Below are 15,091 nucleotides of genomic sequence, written 5' to 3' on the forward strand. Positions count from 1 at the left end.
GGAAGAAATGACTTTATCGGCATCGAATGGGGACCAAAATTTGAGCTCCGTTGACTTACAGACACGGCCTCGGTGACGTTCCAAACACTGCACGGATGAATATTGATGAGCACACAGGAGGGACGTCACAACCTCCAAAAACATGCAGGTTCATGGGAGACTTTACAAGGGAGACATGATTACATGTGTCTATATGTGAATAGTTGCATAACTGAGGTGGTTATATTTTTGTATAATAAAGAGCTGGAAAAAGAAAAAACACGCACATCCGGTGCCCGGTTAGGGATGGTTGCTGGATCAAAAAAAGTCACCTGAATAGAGGTTTGCAAAAAATCCGCACACCAAGAGCACTCCAAAAATAAAGATAATTTATTTGACTCGGAAAGAAAGGCTCTTCTATGTGTACGCATATTTCTGGTAAGCATGTTTAATGGAAACGTCATCCGAGAATAAGTTTTCTGTGTTATATGTAAAATAAATCATCTTTCTTTTTGGCGCACTCTCAGTGAGCGGATTTTTTTCAAACCTATATTTTTCTATATGCCATGTGAATGATTGTATAGTATGTCTGAATGAACTCGGCCAATGACAGCTTGGACACTTGTCGAAATCTTCTTGTTGCGGCGTTAATTCAACTCCAGTTACCACAAGATGAAGATTTCGATGAGAATCCGCCATGACCCGCATGACGGAGAACCTCCACAGACACACACACACACAGCCCAGCCTGACCGCAGGATAAGCCATACAGATAGAAAATGAATGATATCAAAACGGCAATGAATTCCAATTGTAAAAACGTTGCGGCTTCAGCCTTCAAATGATATCCCAAACCAGCCTTGACAACGAATGTTTAGTGATTTTAAAGTGCACCGGTGTGGTGGGGTGGGACGATATTGAACAATCTTTAATAGTAAACAGAGGAAAAAAAAAAAAAAAAAAAAACAACTTGAGCTTCTGAAGACTTTTGAAACAAATCCCAGTTTTCTCTCAAAACTCTTGGAGGATGTCGGTAATATCAGGGGAAAACAGAAGCGCGGACGCCGTCGGGGAGGGAAGTAGCTTACCCTTGACACGGTGAGGGGCATGCTGAAGTCCTTGCCGCCCTGGAGCCGGAAGCCCCACGGCGCCGGGCCGCTGAGGGTCACAGAGTAAACGTTCATGGCCTTGAGAGAAGAGAAAAGAAGAAGCCAAGTGATCAAAATGTCCCACATGGAGGCTTCGAGTGCCGTTGCTTTTCTAACACGCTACTACTTTCTTACCCTTCAAACACAACCTGACCACCTTCTTCTCCGATTCAGCCTCAACGATCTCATAGCGCCGGTCGTAAATTATTACGTTTATCTCTTTTGGCGCCCCCGATTCGACTGGATCTCTCGCCGGCCCTCGAGAACACGAGCGAAGACGTGAGATCCGCATTGAAAAGACGCTTAAAGAAGTCGCTTCTGAAGCGCTGACTCGGCCATGTTGTTGTTTTCCATCTCTCTGTCCCGCGTCAAATTTCGCGGGAGGACAAACCCGGGCTCCGAACTGCGACGCGGCATTTAATTGTATGGGGTTGAATCACGAATCACATTACCGGAGAGAATTTCTTTGTGTTTTGTAACAGACGACGGGAAACACGAGTTTTATCAGCGCCTCGTTCCGCGAGTCACGCGGACGACCGATGCGTAACTTCAACACCAGAACGTTAAAAGATTTAACTGCCAAAGTCGCCGACTCCGTATTAAGGGTAAGGCGAAGACCCCGTGGAAGCCACAGCGGCAGTCAAAGTGCTCATAAGGAATTGAAAATATAGACGGTTGTGAGCCCTGCCGGCAATTCGTACCCAAATGCCAAATCCAAAATTTGGGTCAAGACTCTCCGGTCAACATTTTCTTCATTATCGTCATCGGTCGCCTGATACCGGCGGTGAAGCCGCTGATAAAAACCGAGAGGTTTTATATCCGACAAAAAGTCTGAATTCTCTCATTTCATATGACGCCGCTTCTTTCTGTTTCCATGGCAACAATCAAAACATCTTTGGGTATCCGCGGAAGGGCCGAGGAGGGCCATCCGTTACCTCATCGGGAAAAAAAAAAACAAGGGGGTTAAATGCTCGAACGTTCTAGGAAATCTAGAACTCGCAGGTTAACACACGTCGTGACGAAACGCCGGCCAATTTACGAAACGCAATTCGGACCCGCTCCGACACGTCGGGAATACTTTGCGTGATCGCGATGAAGACGACAACAAACAAACTCTTTGACGACAACGATAAATTCACTGAATCTGAGCGACCCCCCCCACACACACACACACACACACCACCACCACCACCCCAAGGTATTCCTTATCCTGGACGTTTCCGCGGAAACCTACCTTCTCCTTAAGGGCCGGCCGGGAGCCCAAACCTGGGACAGCGAGAGAGTCGGCGAGCTGGGGTAAGCAGATTCAGCCTGCTGGCAAACCCTACCCCCCCAAACACTCTGTGTGTGTGTGTGTGTGTGTGTGTGTGTGTGTGTGTGTGTGTGTGTGTGTGTGACACAGGCCAGCTCCAGCCTCCCCGCACTCCTCAGAGGCTATATAAGGAATGTAAAACTACACCAAACTATTTCAGCCCTACACCCACATGAGTCACAGAGAGAGGGGGGGTGGAGAGGCGACGTCGACTGCTCCGAGACCCAAGCGAAAGCCAGCGGGGGTTTAAAAGAATCAAAGAATTCTGGGGAGCGAGGTGGACCCGTGCGCCGGCAGAAGGCCCGATGGGCAACCTCACATTCCTCCCCGGAGGACGTGACGCACGGCGAAGGCCCCGACCGGCAATTACATTTTCGACACGGGGCTCTTAAAGCGACAGGGTTTACTCGCGGCGCGAACGGGTGCGAGAGTGATGGAAATTTAAACGCCGGGCGGAGCGGGACGAGCGGGACGAGCGGGGTCGGCCGGGCGCGGCGGGCGGAAAAAGCCCGTCCGGAAACACGGCGGCGCTGCTCGTTTAACAGGACTTTTCATTAGTTCTGACTCTCGGGCTGTTTCGATAGCGTGTACTTCCAACCGCCGAGCTGAACTCTTAATAGTTTTTAATTAGCGCCGCTCAAACTTTGAAATTAAATTTAAAGCGAGGATTCGTGGGGGGAAAAAAAAAAGAAAAGGTTTGTCTGAATTTAAATCCGTCCGACCGAGGCGATAACGCCTCGCAGATCGTCGCGTTATCGACTCCTTCTGATGGACGTTTGAAGGGCCATCTTTTCCACGTATACGAAGAATCCTTCAGAGATCTGACGCCAATAAAACACAAGCGAACTCCATGTCCTCCTCACTATTCTTTTTATTCGTCGCCCTCGGGTGATTGTAACCTTCCTTATTTAACTCAGAAACAACAGTTGGTTTGGCAGAAAGCGGTTGTCTTCTGCGCAGCTTAGCAACAACCTCCTCGACTCACGTCGGCGCATTTTAATCGCGAGACGAGCTTTTCGTATCGAAAGACACGGCGCGAAGTCTTCGCGATCGATTAAGGTATCGGCGCGCGGAAAACCGAGTACCGAGCTGTAATTACACACACACACACATTTTGTGTTACGAGTACCGAGGTGAAGTTCACCTTTATGGCCTCCGAGAGCCTCCGAGATAAAGCGCTCGTCCTCCTTTCAGGGCGAACCGAGATAATGAAGCCAAGAAAAAGGGGGGAAAATGATAACGGGCTCCCGTGACCTCAGGCGTCGTCGGTTATCCGGGTCAAATTCTACTTTTACGAGACCGTTTCTCAATGCAAGTTCGGCGCGGGAGAACTTTCACGGCCTCGGGTACGGAAAAAGAAAGCCGGTCGGAGGGCGCCGGATTCTCCCGGTGCCGCTCCAACGCCTCAAATGTGCAGCTTTTGCAGGCATGAAGATTGTTTGGCAGAAGAGTTGGACTCCAGTTGCAAGGCGGGAAAGGGTTAAATGTCAAGTCTCCAGCAGGAGGGAGAAAAAAAAAAGGTTTCTGGTGTTCATTCAAGTGACTTCCTCCCTGTTTATGGCCTTTACTATTTATACTCTGCAGCGTTGTGGCTCCGCCACGGCGCTCCGCGGCGTGGAGAGTCACTTTTCTGATAAAGACAGCCCACGCCACGGTGAGATTTATTGCGTGTCGTCTTATTGTGTGACTGGAGCTCGTCCGGAACCACACGAACCGACAGGTCGTTCATCACGCAGAGAGAGAGGGGGGTTGGACTCCGGATCCCCCGCGGGGCCGGGCTTCCACGCCGGCCGGGGATACACGGAACCGACTGGGGTTATTACAACGTAACTACACCGTATCACACGGTGTGATTGTCTTATTACTGTGTTATTACAATGTAATACGCCTTACAACTACAAGTTGCACACACACACACACACACACACACAGACTAGTTGCAAAAGTGTGTCAAAGTCGTCCCCCACCCTCCCCGGAGCTCTCCTACCTCCTGGCCCTCTCGGAGTTCCTCGGACATCTCGACCAGCTTCGGGACTTCCTGCGTCGGGGAGCCGCGGCGGATTCCCTCGGAGCAGCGGGGAGCGTTTTTTCTTCTCCCGATTCTTTTTTAGCTCGACTCGCCGGAGACGTCAGAGGTCACATGGGCCGCCGCCTCCGCTCCTCCTGCCCGGCTGGAAGGGGGGGGGCAGGAGGCCGGGCTTCCCGCCCCACACACCACCCTCCTCCTCCTCATCTTCCTCCTCCTGCTCCTCCTCCAGGGGTCAGCCGTGGCCGTGCATGATCGACACACCTTTCTGGACGCGCACACACACACACACACACACACACACACACACACACACACACACACACACACACACACACACACACACTCACTGGCACAGGTTGGGTGAGATTCACTTGTGCGGGTCACTTGCTTTTCTGCAGCATCACCTGTCGGGGTTCTTCTCCATCAAACGCTCTCTTGCATTTTTTTTTCAGGAAAACTGAATTATTTGGGGGTTTTAAAATGTTTTTCTCACGTGTTTGCACCTGAATCTGGCCTGCTTAGGGCCTCCTCCGCCCCTCCACGACCGTGAGAGCCCGTGCATGAGTGGGCTGCGCAGATCTGTGCACAAAAAGCCACACGGTTTCATTTCTTTCCACTGTTTCCTCTCTGTGGGAAATAAATAATCGTATAATCTAATAAAAAAAAAAAAAAAAGGGGGGAATCGAGTGTGACGAGGATAAATTGAATCTGAGTGAATCTGCAATGTTTTTAAATGGCTTCCACACACACGAAAGAGACACGGACGTGGTGGTTTAAGAAAGGAATTGGGATCAGGGAAGGCCGCGTGAGCCCGGGTCAACCCGGGCGCAAGGGATGATGTCACTTCCCGACAATGTGTGTGTGTTTGTGTGTGTTTGTCATTTGATTTGGATTCATCAGGGTCTATTAGTCACAATTTCTGACCACATATTTCCTTAGCAAGTCAATCCACATAGAGAAATCAACAGATAGATATGCATCATACATCCTCATGTAAATGTATATATTTACACATATATATCACACGCTATCAAATGCAACATACCTCGGCACATTCAGAAGAGCATCTGTTTACAAGAGCACAACCAACTGCTCCAGTCAGACATCTCACTTACTTGGATCACTTTTAATTCATTATTTCTTATTTTATATATTGTGTAGCATACTGACGGGTTTTTTTGCATTTCCATTTTGGTTTCCTTTACTGTCATTGTGTTTCTGAAAAGCAATGGCAATAAAGGATATTCTCTTCTATTAAATTAATAGACTGCTAACCATGTGAATTTAGCACGGATTTTTTTTTCATCCCCATGCTCTATTGAATTTTTTATTTTATTTTTATTCAAATTTCCAAATTATATTGTTAAATTTGATCTTGGAATGACATTTAAATATGAAGTGTGGTGTAGTACCGAGAATGACCAGCAGGTGGCGACAAAACGTAACAAATGAGAGCAGGCACCCTAAGGGTGCTGCCCTGCTCCATCATCATTGACCAAGTGAATAAATCATGAATCATCACTGAGGCCTAAAGCAGAAGAACCCCCGCGGCAGATTCACTTCCTCCTTTTTCACTTGTTTTTACCCGTTTTCACGAAAGAACGCCCGTCGCTGCAACACTTCAGCAGACGTTGCTGGACCGGCGGTGTTATTCACCCAGAGCCCCCCGACTCCGAGCTCGGCTAAACTTGTCAACACTTTTGTGAAAGATGGCTGACAACGGAGCGCACCCGGCGGAGGAGGACCCGGCCGCCGCTTTCCTGGCCCAGCAGGAAAGCGAGATCGCCGTGATAGAGAACGACGTCGAGGGTTTCGGGACGCTGGAAGGAGCGGAGCCCGAACAACCGGAGCCGAGCCAATATGGCAAGTTTGTGTCCGAGTTAACGTCATCTAAGCTAACGTCATCTCAAGCGCGCAAGCTAGCATATGCTAGCTGCCGTTCATCGTGCTAGCGGCGCGTAAAGTGTAGCCTCAGCCGTGATACCGACGCGGTATTCAGGCTTTTCTCATGTCTGATGACTCGCTGTAGATCCACCCAACAAGATAAATAAAAACGCCCGCATCGCTTCGATCTTTTGACAGGTGAAGTCACGTTAGCCGGCTGCGCTAACGTGACGTCTAGTGCTAAATCATAGCACCCCCCTCCCCCCGTCCCCCTTCCTCTTCACGTCAACTCCTATGATTCATCTTATGATTTACAGTTGGCGTTTCAACATCAATAAATAATACTTTTAAGCGTGTTCCCCGATGTTTACAGTTAGTGCAACACCAGAGAATCAGGTCCCGTGACAATCCAGGCTGGCCGGATAGCATCAACAGCCCAAACAGGTGCTGCTGCATTTCTGCAGGTCAACTCAACGTTCTAGAACCCGAACAAAGGCCGTATGACGAGAGAGGCGCTCGGAGCTCCTTTCAAAGCGCATCTCACAACTCCAACTCTTGTCTTCTGACCATGTTAGATGCATTCGAGGAGGAACCCGCCACTGTGAACGGGGACATGTTTCAGGTAATTGAATTGACATGCAATTCCCAACAAAACCGAAGCTTGTGATCAGTTCCTGAACCTCTTTGTTTACTTTTGTTTTATTAGTTCATCTTCCCAGTCAAGTCATCCCCTCCTTGTCTGTCCTGGAGTGAACTGAAGATTTAATGTTTTCTCCCATAAGGTGGCCAATGGACCCACGGACAGCTACGCAGCCATCGCCCAGGTGGATATTCAGAGGCAAGAGCCAGAGAGTTTACGCAAATGGAGGGAGGAGCAGAAGGCTCGCCTTGAGGCGTTAGGTTAGTGAGCGTGTCTCTCTTCGGGACGCCGCTATTCGTGTTTTATGGACGATCCGAAGCCTGGTTTGAATTGTTTTGCTTTCTATCTTTGGGCGGTTGTGTTCTAAAACCGGCGATTTATCTAGTTACGACACACATGAAATTAACTGAAAGTCTGTCGCTCCCCTTTTATTGCCCGTCTCCTGGGGGATCTCTGGCTCCGACGGCACCCTAACAAGACTCGGCGTCCAAGGCGGCGGAGGCCGAGTGGAGAGAGAAGGCCAAAAAAGAGCTGGAGGACTGGCACGTGCACCAGAACGAGCAGATGGAGAAAAATAAGGCCAACAACCGGTGAGTGTCTGACACGTGTCCCCCGCCGACCGACAAGCAGACAGGAAATTTTGCAGGTGCGGTCGTTTCTCGACGCATTTGAGGCGTTCTGTCCGCGACGACAAGTCTTACAATACGTTTCTGCACGGCGCCTCCATAGCATAAAGGCAATTAAAATGTTTGCAGTATCACATGTCTTGTTGATCTCAGCCACATCAAGTTATTTTCACAGACTGAGTTACTTAACAAAATCATCTGCGATATCGCACTGTGGGTTTTTATACATTCAGAAATATTATATATGACCTTTCTGTCTACATCCAACAAAAGAATCTGTTTGCCCTTTTCTGCCGACCGCAGCAAATGTTGACAGATGCATTATCAAGAAAATGACCAGAAAGTCGATGAGATGTTTTCCCTTCATCAGATAAAATCCTAGGAATTTTAATTCACATTTCACACACAGCCAAATGTCTCAGAATACCCTAAAGCGTCTTTTAGAAATGCTTATTGAAGTCCGCGAACGTTACGAATATTGGACGGGAGGGTTGCGTGCCGATCCGACGCGTTTGTCACGTTTGTAAATGCCCAGTGGTCGGGGATCCCGTCTGACCGCGGCGTCCATCTTTGCTCGGCCGTCCCCTTGACAAAGAACCCCCGCCGTTTGTTTTTGTTCTCCCACTTCCTGTGCGATCTAACCTGTTCCTTGTTTCACACTTTCCAACAGACTCTGTCCAAGTCTGACACGGTACCCCTCTGCACCTAGCCTTTGCCACATTCTTTTATTCTCCCCTCCCCATTTTGTCTGTGAAAGCACTGAGAGACAATCCTCTGATGGCAAGTGGATGTAGCGCTTCCGGCGAAAAAGAGAACAACCAAAAGCTCGCGGGATTCAACGCAAAGAAACGGTCCGATGTGTCTGACTCACTCGGACTCCGGTTCCTTGTTTTTTTTTCCCCACTGCCTTTTCATCGGAAGCGTTTCTCAGCTGCTCGCTAAGTCACTACTAACGCAGACCTTCATCTGCCTGTTGTCTGACACTGAAACTGTTCTCTCTTCTTCTTTTTCCTGCTTTCTCGGCTTTGCCTGCGCACTAGGATCGCTGACAAGGCTTTCTACAAACAGCCCAACTCTGATGTTATAGGCTTCGTGTAGGTTTAGAACTCTTGTGCTTCTTCATGTTGTTCACCCCTCCCCGACCCTTTTAAACGATTCTCATCCAATGCATGACTCCAAATTCTAGGAAGATTTTGTATTTGTGTGTGACCTTGGCCCCGTCCATGCTCGTGAATATGATACTTGTGACCGATAAGGAAACGCATGAATTTCCACGCGTGTTCCGACCTCGCGGCGATCCCAAGAAACTGCCGTGACGTCACTCTGATTTTGCGTCTTCCCTCCCGTTTCCCCACGCGCAGAGCGTCCGAGGAGGCCTTCCTGGCCGAGAGCGACGGCGACAGCCCGGGATCTGCGTGGGAGCGGGTCGCCCGTCTCTGCGACTTCAACCCGAAAACCAACAAACAGGCGAAGGACGTCTCTCGGATGCGCTCGGTCCTCATCTCGCTCAAACAGACACCCCTGGTCCGCTAGAGGAGTGCGCCGGGGAGGAGATTGGGATGGAGAAACTTTGCCTTCTTAGTTTTAATGTCACGCCCCATCAAAACAAAACACACACAAAAAAAAAAAGTTTGTACGACCCTCTCCATGAAATTCATGGGATCGTATTCACAAAGCCGCCAGAAAAGCCACCCAAATTCAAGCGTCGCCATATGAGAGTTATGTCATTCAACCTGTAACACACCTGAATAGCAAACTATTATTTTTTAAATCTCCCTCCTGGAACAGTAACACGATGAGGGCGCAGCAGCAGCGACCAACTTTGAACCTGATCCCTGCTTTTCGCTGTAGATCTCCAGAGTAAATAGTAAACGAATTGATTCCCCTCGAAGCTGCGACCTCCCATCGGCGACTCTCGGAGAGTTTGTGAATACGACCCCCGGCCTCTTTTCTAACGCCCCGCCTTTTACCGATGCCTGTTACATTGAATCCTTAGCGTCGCCACGGTGACAGACAGAGAGAGATCGCTCTCTCTTCGTTACATCCCTTTAGCCGGTCAGTTTTAGCATTAAAGGAAATGTTACCGCAAGTTCAAAACCTCTTTCTTTTAAATGAAGGTATCATTAGCTTGACTTTGACATGCCTCTGCCAATAATCTGGATGCACATTATTTTTTAAGTTTTATAAATTAGCGTGTTTCGTAGATGTCAGACTTGCTTATAGAAAACTATTACAGATTAGATTGTAACCACTTCTGCCTCGACAATATACACTCTTTTTTTTTCCATTGTTACTGTATAACACACTTATAGGAAGGTTAATATGTTTTTCATTTAAATACTAAAAGACAAGCTATTATTCAGCCCCATGTTTTCCTTCCTTTGCAGTTTGGCATTTTTGTTTCGTGCAGCTTCGCATTTACGGACGTGCGGAGACGCGCACCGGGCCGCTGGTTACCCGGGGTCTCGGCGACTCTCGGAGGGGGAGATAGAAGATTTAAAAAGGTTCTGGGACCGACGGCATTAACAGCCAGAATTTGTGATCTGTCGCTGTTCAGACACTCGGTACCATTTCTGGAAAGGATTTTGAATAAAATGCATCACAGCAGACCCTCCTCGCTTCTCTGAGGTGACCTGGCATTATTTGAATAATGACTAAAGCGCCCATGAACGACTGAAACATCCGGGAACTTGGAAATTAAATTAAGGCGGTTAAGAATCTACTTTTTTTGTAAAGCCGATCAGCTCCACGTGTCGCATTTATAAAACATTTTGTCATAGGTCAAAAAATGTAGAAAATGAACGCACTCTCAAAGAAAATACATTTGTTTAGTTACGTTTATCTTCATGTCTCACCGGTAAATTTGTATTTAACCAGTGAAAACTGCTTAACTGTCGTCGCTTTGAACTGGAGGCTTTTGTCGGGGGGCTTCGTGCGAGCGGAGGCCTCGTAACGCTCCGACAGCCTGTTCACGCTCCGCAGCCGCGTCGATATTCACTATTGTTGTCCGCACATTGTTTTCACGTGTTGCCTATTTGGACTGTTTGAGTAAAATGAATGTTGTGGGGGGGGGGGACAAAAAAAAAGGGGAAGTGGAAATAAAAAGGACAGAGTTTGACCACTGTCGTGTTTGCCCAACAGGTGTTTTTCCTAAAACTTGCTGACGAAAAAAAAACCTTCCCTCTGCCGGATTATATTATGTACACAGAAGACGACATTTGAAGGGCTTGTTATTGAGAATCTGGAACACACACACACACACACACACACACACACACTCGAGGGAGCCGTTTCCACAAAGAATGATGTATTTTCCTATGTCCTTTGGAGGCCTCCTTGGTTCTCCCTAAACTCCTCGGGATGCGGCTCAGTGTCTGAGATCTCCCTAAATCACACTCAATATGAAACCTTGTCCCTCTGAAAGCTGTTTTTTTTTTTCTTCAGAAAGAAAGAAATAAAAGGTTGTGTAAAAATTCCACCGCATACACTTTGTATTTTTTATTTTGAAACACATAAGACACAAGGACGTCGGTGTGGCTTCGTATTGTTACAGACACTACGATTCCGTAGGGGGGCGGGTTTTTGAATCTTGCTGTTTCGTAGTCGGCTTCTCTCAACGCACGAAAGAGAAATCTCCAACGTTTGCTTACTTTCTTTCCTACGGGCCTCAGATGTTTGGTTATCACGACGGATTGCAAGCGAACACGGCGGGTCAATTTCGGGTTCAAATACTTTACTCAGTCCAGTGAAACGGCGGCGCGCGTCTGTTCTGACTCCCGGGGTCGGCCGAGGTCGTCCTTCACTGCTTGGGTTTTAGCGCCGTGGTCAGAACGCCTACGATGATGGCGACTACGGTGAAACCCTGGGCGAAGATGCGGCCTCTCATCAGCAGCTGCGACTGGCGGGTTTTCCCCTGGTGGAAGGCGCGCAGGCCGTACATCAGCGCACCTGCCGTTCCCAGGCAACCTGCACAGCAGAGGAGGAAATGGCCGCTGTTAGCGCGCTGGGGGGGGGGGGGGCGGCGCCGTCCGTCTGCCCAGTCAGAAATCCATTATTCATGCTAGACTTTCACGCAATGGACCGATTTAAGAATGAATAACTGATTGTATCTTAAAATGACGCGCTGACGCCACGGCGCGGGGAATCGAAATTCCGCACCTGTCTGACAGGTCGACACATGGGAATCTCACACCGGTGTGCGATGGCTGACCTGCAGCGGCACACACACACCTCTGTTGTCAACACCGATGCTGCCTCATCACTCCTGCTGTCAGCCATTATCACTGGAGTGGTCCATCACAAGGATGTACAGTTTTCTCTCTGGCCATTGTTCAGGTTTATAGTCGTTCAGCCATTTGTATATATACACAGTCTGATTTATTTGGAAATGTTGGATCCTTTCTGTGATGCTAATGCCACTCCCTGCGTCCTCCAATTGCCCCTCGAGGACAAATAAGTGATTCCGACATGGCAGACTTTAGCAGCGGTCACCGGGCGCACATTTATTTTTTATAAGTTTAGGTTTGTTTTATTGCAAATTGGATTCATTCACCGAAAAAAAAGCTCAGGCGGACAAATAGGGCGGCTCCGAGGAGGAGCCGACAGGACGTCGAGCTGAGCGGAAGGGAAGAAAAAAAAAAAAATCACTAATCTCCTGCAGTCTGTGGTGTTTTTGATCAGTTTACTGAAAACCTCCCTGGCGCTTGACGCGCTTGCAATCGTCCAAACTTCACATTTGGCAGGAAATCTCCGTGGCTACGCAGGCGACCGACCACACGGCGACACATTGGTAATCAATACCTTATTGTCACAATTAGAGAAACCTGATCTGTCCCCGAGGGACAATTAGAGGGCACCAAGGGTAGCATAGCAACCTAGAGCAGATAACCAACATCTGTGAATATATAAAAGTATATATAATAAAAGATAACATAAAAATAAAGCATAGTGACTCCAATATCTGTAAATCAACTGTACACTTGTGCAATTGGTTGTACAACTATTAAAAAAAAACAAAAAAAACACTGGACATCTGTGCAAAAGGCAGAAGAAAAACACACATTTGTGCGATGCTTTGTGCATTAATACAATAAATATAACCCGAGCCGCACTACATTTGGAGATGTAGTGAGGGTTTTTGCAGGGTTTTATAATGTAATGCCTGGGATGAATCAAGATAAATAAACTCTAGGGAGGATTCTACCAATCCTGCAGAATATTCTTCTGTTTGAAAGCAAAGCGAAGGAGACGGCCGAGCACAGCTGGGGCGCCGCTGGAAAGGACACGAGAACCTTCAGATCCCAAACAAAACCATCCTGATATGGCTTTCCAGCGACACCAGATCGGGTTTTCCCTTTCGGCGTTTTGCTGACGTCAAGGACAAGCCACGCTGACATCTGAGCCCTGCAATGGTCAAAGAGTAAAATGCAAAAAAAAAAAAAAAAGTGCAATTTTCTGCTTTGCTGCGAGGTGGCGTTAGTGAGCGCGTGGACGCGCCCTCGAAGCAAACAGCTACAGGCCGGCGTCGGACAGACAATCGTCTCGTGTCAACCGTTAATTACAACGCCCGAACAGCATGTCTCACCAGGAACTGACACTGTTTACTCAAGATAAGATGCTTCACGTTAGTGGGAAATGCAGTGACTTCCTGTTTGAATTCCAGGCGCTGGCCCATATCTTCTGGGGTTACAAGGATGAACATTAACGTCTTTATATTTGGAGGATTTTCACTGGATGACCATTTCTATTCTCTGGCTTCTCTGTTTGTTCTCCTTTATCTCTTCCTGGGTTTTCTCATCGTGTTCTCTCCATGTCCTACATGGGTTTTCTCTGTTCTCCTGCTTGGTTTCCCCGCTTCTCTCCATGTTTCTTCCACCTGGTTCCTCATCTTGTCCTCTTGCACGGGTTCTTTCTGTGTCTCCTCTGTCTGACAACCATATCTGCAGACATCCAAAGTAGAAGAGCTGAAAACACAAGGGATTCGAATTCCCTGGTTGAATTCCAACAGGGGGGGCTTGCAGAATGGAGATGTTCTCCCCGTGCCTGCGTCGGGATCCTCCAGATTCAGTCCAAAAAGTTGAATTCATGCCTCAGAGAGCAGAGACATCACTCGGAGCTGATAGCAATACAATTTGGAAAATCAAAATCAGGAAGATCAAGTATTTCAGAGGACTCTGTCCTTCGGAGACCTTCTGCTGCTGCGGAATGAACTGCACCAGGTGTCTTACATGAAACAATAAGTAACAATCATCCCACCCACTGCTTCATTATTGTGTGAACATTAATTTCTTTTCACTTCTGGTGCTGTTCCTCCATCAAAAAGGCTCAGATGCAATAAATCCAGGACAACCAGTCAAAGGTCCTTCATCCCAAACATCTCCCAAACCGCTGACGCCCGTGCAAAGAAGTTGACAACTTATCTATTAATAAAGTTATACACATATTAAGCCTCCGAGGGGCTAATTCGTCGCATTTTCAGAGGAATATCAGTTCAATCTTGACTTCGGAGTAAACAGGGGAGCGACTGTGGAGTCGCTGCCTCGCAGCTTGTGTAACCTCCCGCAGACACTTGTGTAACTCACCGATGGGGACGAAGGGGTTTTCGGTGGTCTTCCGGATGAACTTCTCCTTGAGGGTCTCCTCCCTGGTCCTCGGCAGGGGGCTGAAGCCTTCGATGACAGGAGGCTGCGAAAAGTCGAAGGGAACCGGTCCCGACGACGGCGTGTTCGCCTTCGGATCGGACATCGGAGCGGGGGTGGAGGCCGCCATGTTTGTTTGGGGCAGAATGACGTCACTTCCGACCGGGTCTCGCCAACAGCCCTTCACAATAGAAGCACCAATATTTATAGCGGAAAGTGTGAAGACAGTGGCATTGAGGAAGACAGAAAGCAGAGCTGGGATGAAGATGATGAGGTTCTCTTTGGGAGTGACCAGGATGGATAGGATCAGGAAGGAGTCCATCAGATGAATAGCACATGTTAGATGTTTTGGAGAGAAGGTCAGAGAAGCCAGACTGAGATGGTTGGGTCATGGACAGAGGAGGGAGAGGCAATATTTTGGTGTTGGAATTGGAGCTGCCAGGCAGGAGATCTGGAGGAATACCAAGAAGAAGATTTGTGGATGGAGTGAAGAAGAATATGAAGTTAGTTGGTGTGAAAAATCCCGGCTCCTCCTTGATGCACAGATGTTATTAACCTTTGTTCGATCAAACCCGAGGGGTTCGGTGAGTCGGTCACAGAGGTTCAAGACAAACACCCGGCCCGTAGAATCGGTGATAACGCTCCCCGCTTGGCCATCACTGGCTGCAGGTGATCACGCTACACAGCTTAGCTTTTGGTGCACTCAGTTGTCAACTTGTGACTGCCGTGATGGTACATCTTGTGATTTCTTTCTTAATATTTTAATCCCTTCATACCAACTATGTCGAGCAAAAAAAGGAAGCGGTCGGACAAATGTGTACAATATGGATTCACA

At 48.2% G+C, this 15,091-nt stretch overlaps 3 protein-coding genes across 6 annotated transcripts in view; 1 reads left to right on the plus strand and 2 right to left on the minus strand.

The window, feature by feature from the left end:
* pdlim7 (PDZ and LIM domain 7) overlaps window positions 1–4,590 on the minus strand; it is a 37,912-nt gene extending 33,322 nt beyond the window's left edge. The window contains exons 1-2 of one of the 2 annotated variants that reach the window (XM_086139321.1): window positions 4,427–4,590; window positions 1,068–1,166 (exon numbers count right to left, since the gene is read on the minus strand). In XM_086139321.1, the coding sequence (XP_085995447.1) occupies window positions 1,068–1,166; window positions 4,427–4,456 (129 nt within the window). In that variant the 5' untranslated portion in view covers window positions 4,457–4,590. Of the gene's footprint in view, window positions 1–1,067; window positions 1,167–2,361; window positions 2,548–4,426 lie in introns of those variants that run through there. The other variant, XM_086139323.1, reaches the window with a different exon arrangement.
* A 1,383-nt stretch (window positions 4,591–5,973) lies between these two features.
* On the plus strand, window positions 5,974–11,094 carry cltb (clathrin, light chain B). Of its 3 annotated transcripts, none has more exons than XM_086139324.1 (6): window positions 5,974–6,331; window positions 6,928–6,974; window positions 7,135–7,252; window positions 7,471–7,582; window positions 8,659–8,712; window positions 8,980–11,094. In XM_086139324.1, the coding sequence occupies exons 1-6, from the start codon at window positions 6,178–6,180 to the stop codon at window positions 9,149–9,151; spliced, it is 657 nt and encodes a 218-aa protein (XP_085995450.1). In that variant the 5' UTR covers window positions 5,974–6,177; the 3' UTR covers window positions 9,152–11,094. The 3 variants fall into 3 exon arrangements, with proteins under 3 accessions (XP_085995450.1, XP_085995451.1, XP_085995452.1); XM_086139325.1 differs by lacking the exon at window positions 8,659–8,712 and adding an exon at window positions 8,289–8,309 and having other exon boundaries at window positions 6,037–6,331; XM_086139326.1 differs by lacking the exon at window positions 8,659–8,712 and having other exon boundaries at window positions 6,037–6,331.
* higd2a (HIG1 hypoxia inducible domain family, member 2A) lies at window positions 11,092–14,409 on the minus strand. The gene is made up of 2 exons (XM_086139327.1): window positions 14,200–14,409; window positions 11,092–11,584 (listed from the first exon to the last, which is right to left on the minus strand). Exons 1-2 carry the CDS (start codon window positions 14,384–14,386, stop codon window positions 11,418–11,420), a joined length of 354 nt encoding a protein of 117 aa, XP_085995453.1. The 5' UTR covers window positions 14,387–14,409; the 3' UTR covers window positions 11,092–11,417.
* Between the last annotated feature and the right edge of the window lie 682 nt (window positions 14,410–15,091).

Source organism: Fistularia commersonii, chromosome 31 (genome assembly GCF_037954325.1).
Source record: "Fistularia commersonii isolate RoL2024-O1a breed Wild chromosome 31, RoL_Fcom_v1.0, whole genome shotgun sequence".
Classification (NCBI taxonomy): Eukaryota; Metazoa; Chordata; class Actinopteri; order Syngnathiformes; family Fistulariidae; genus Fistularia; species Fistularia commersonii.

Excerpts from the sequence above, each read along its gene's own strand:
- cltb (XM_086139324.1), top strand. The coding sequence starts at position 6,178 with ATGGCTGACAACGGAGCGCACCCGGCGGAGGAGGACCCGGCCGCCGCT. Across the intron at positions 6,332-6,927 it reads ACCGGAGCCGAGCCAATATG|ATGCATTCGAGGAGGAACCC; the intron begins GCAAGTTTGTGT and ends TGACCATGTTAG. Across the intron at positions 7,583-8,658 it reads AAAAATAAGGCCAACAACCG|GATCGCTGACAAGGCTTTCT; the intron begins GTGAGTGTCTGA and ends CCTGCGCACTAG.
- higd2a (XM_086139327.1), bottom strand. The coding sequence starts at position 14,386 with ATGGCGGCCTCCACCCCCGCTCCGATGTCCGATCCGAAGGCGAACACG. Across the intron at positions 11,585-14,199 it reads AAACCCCTTCGTCCCCATCG|GTTGCCTGGGAACGGCAGGT; the intron begins GTGAGTTACACA and ends TCTGCTGTGCAG.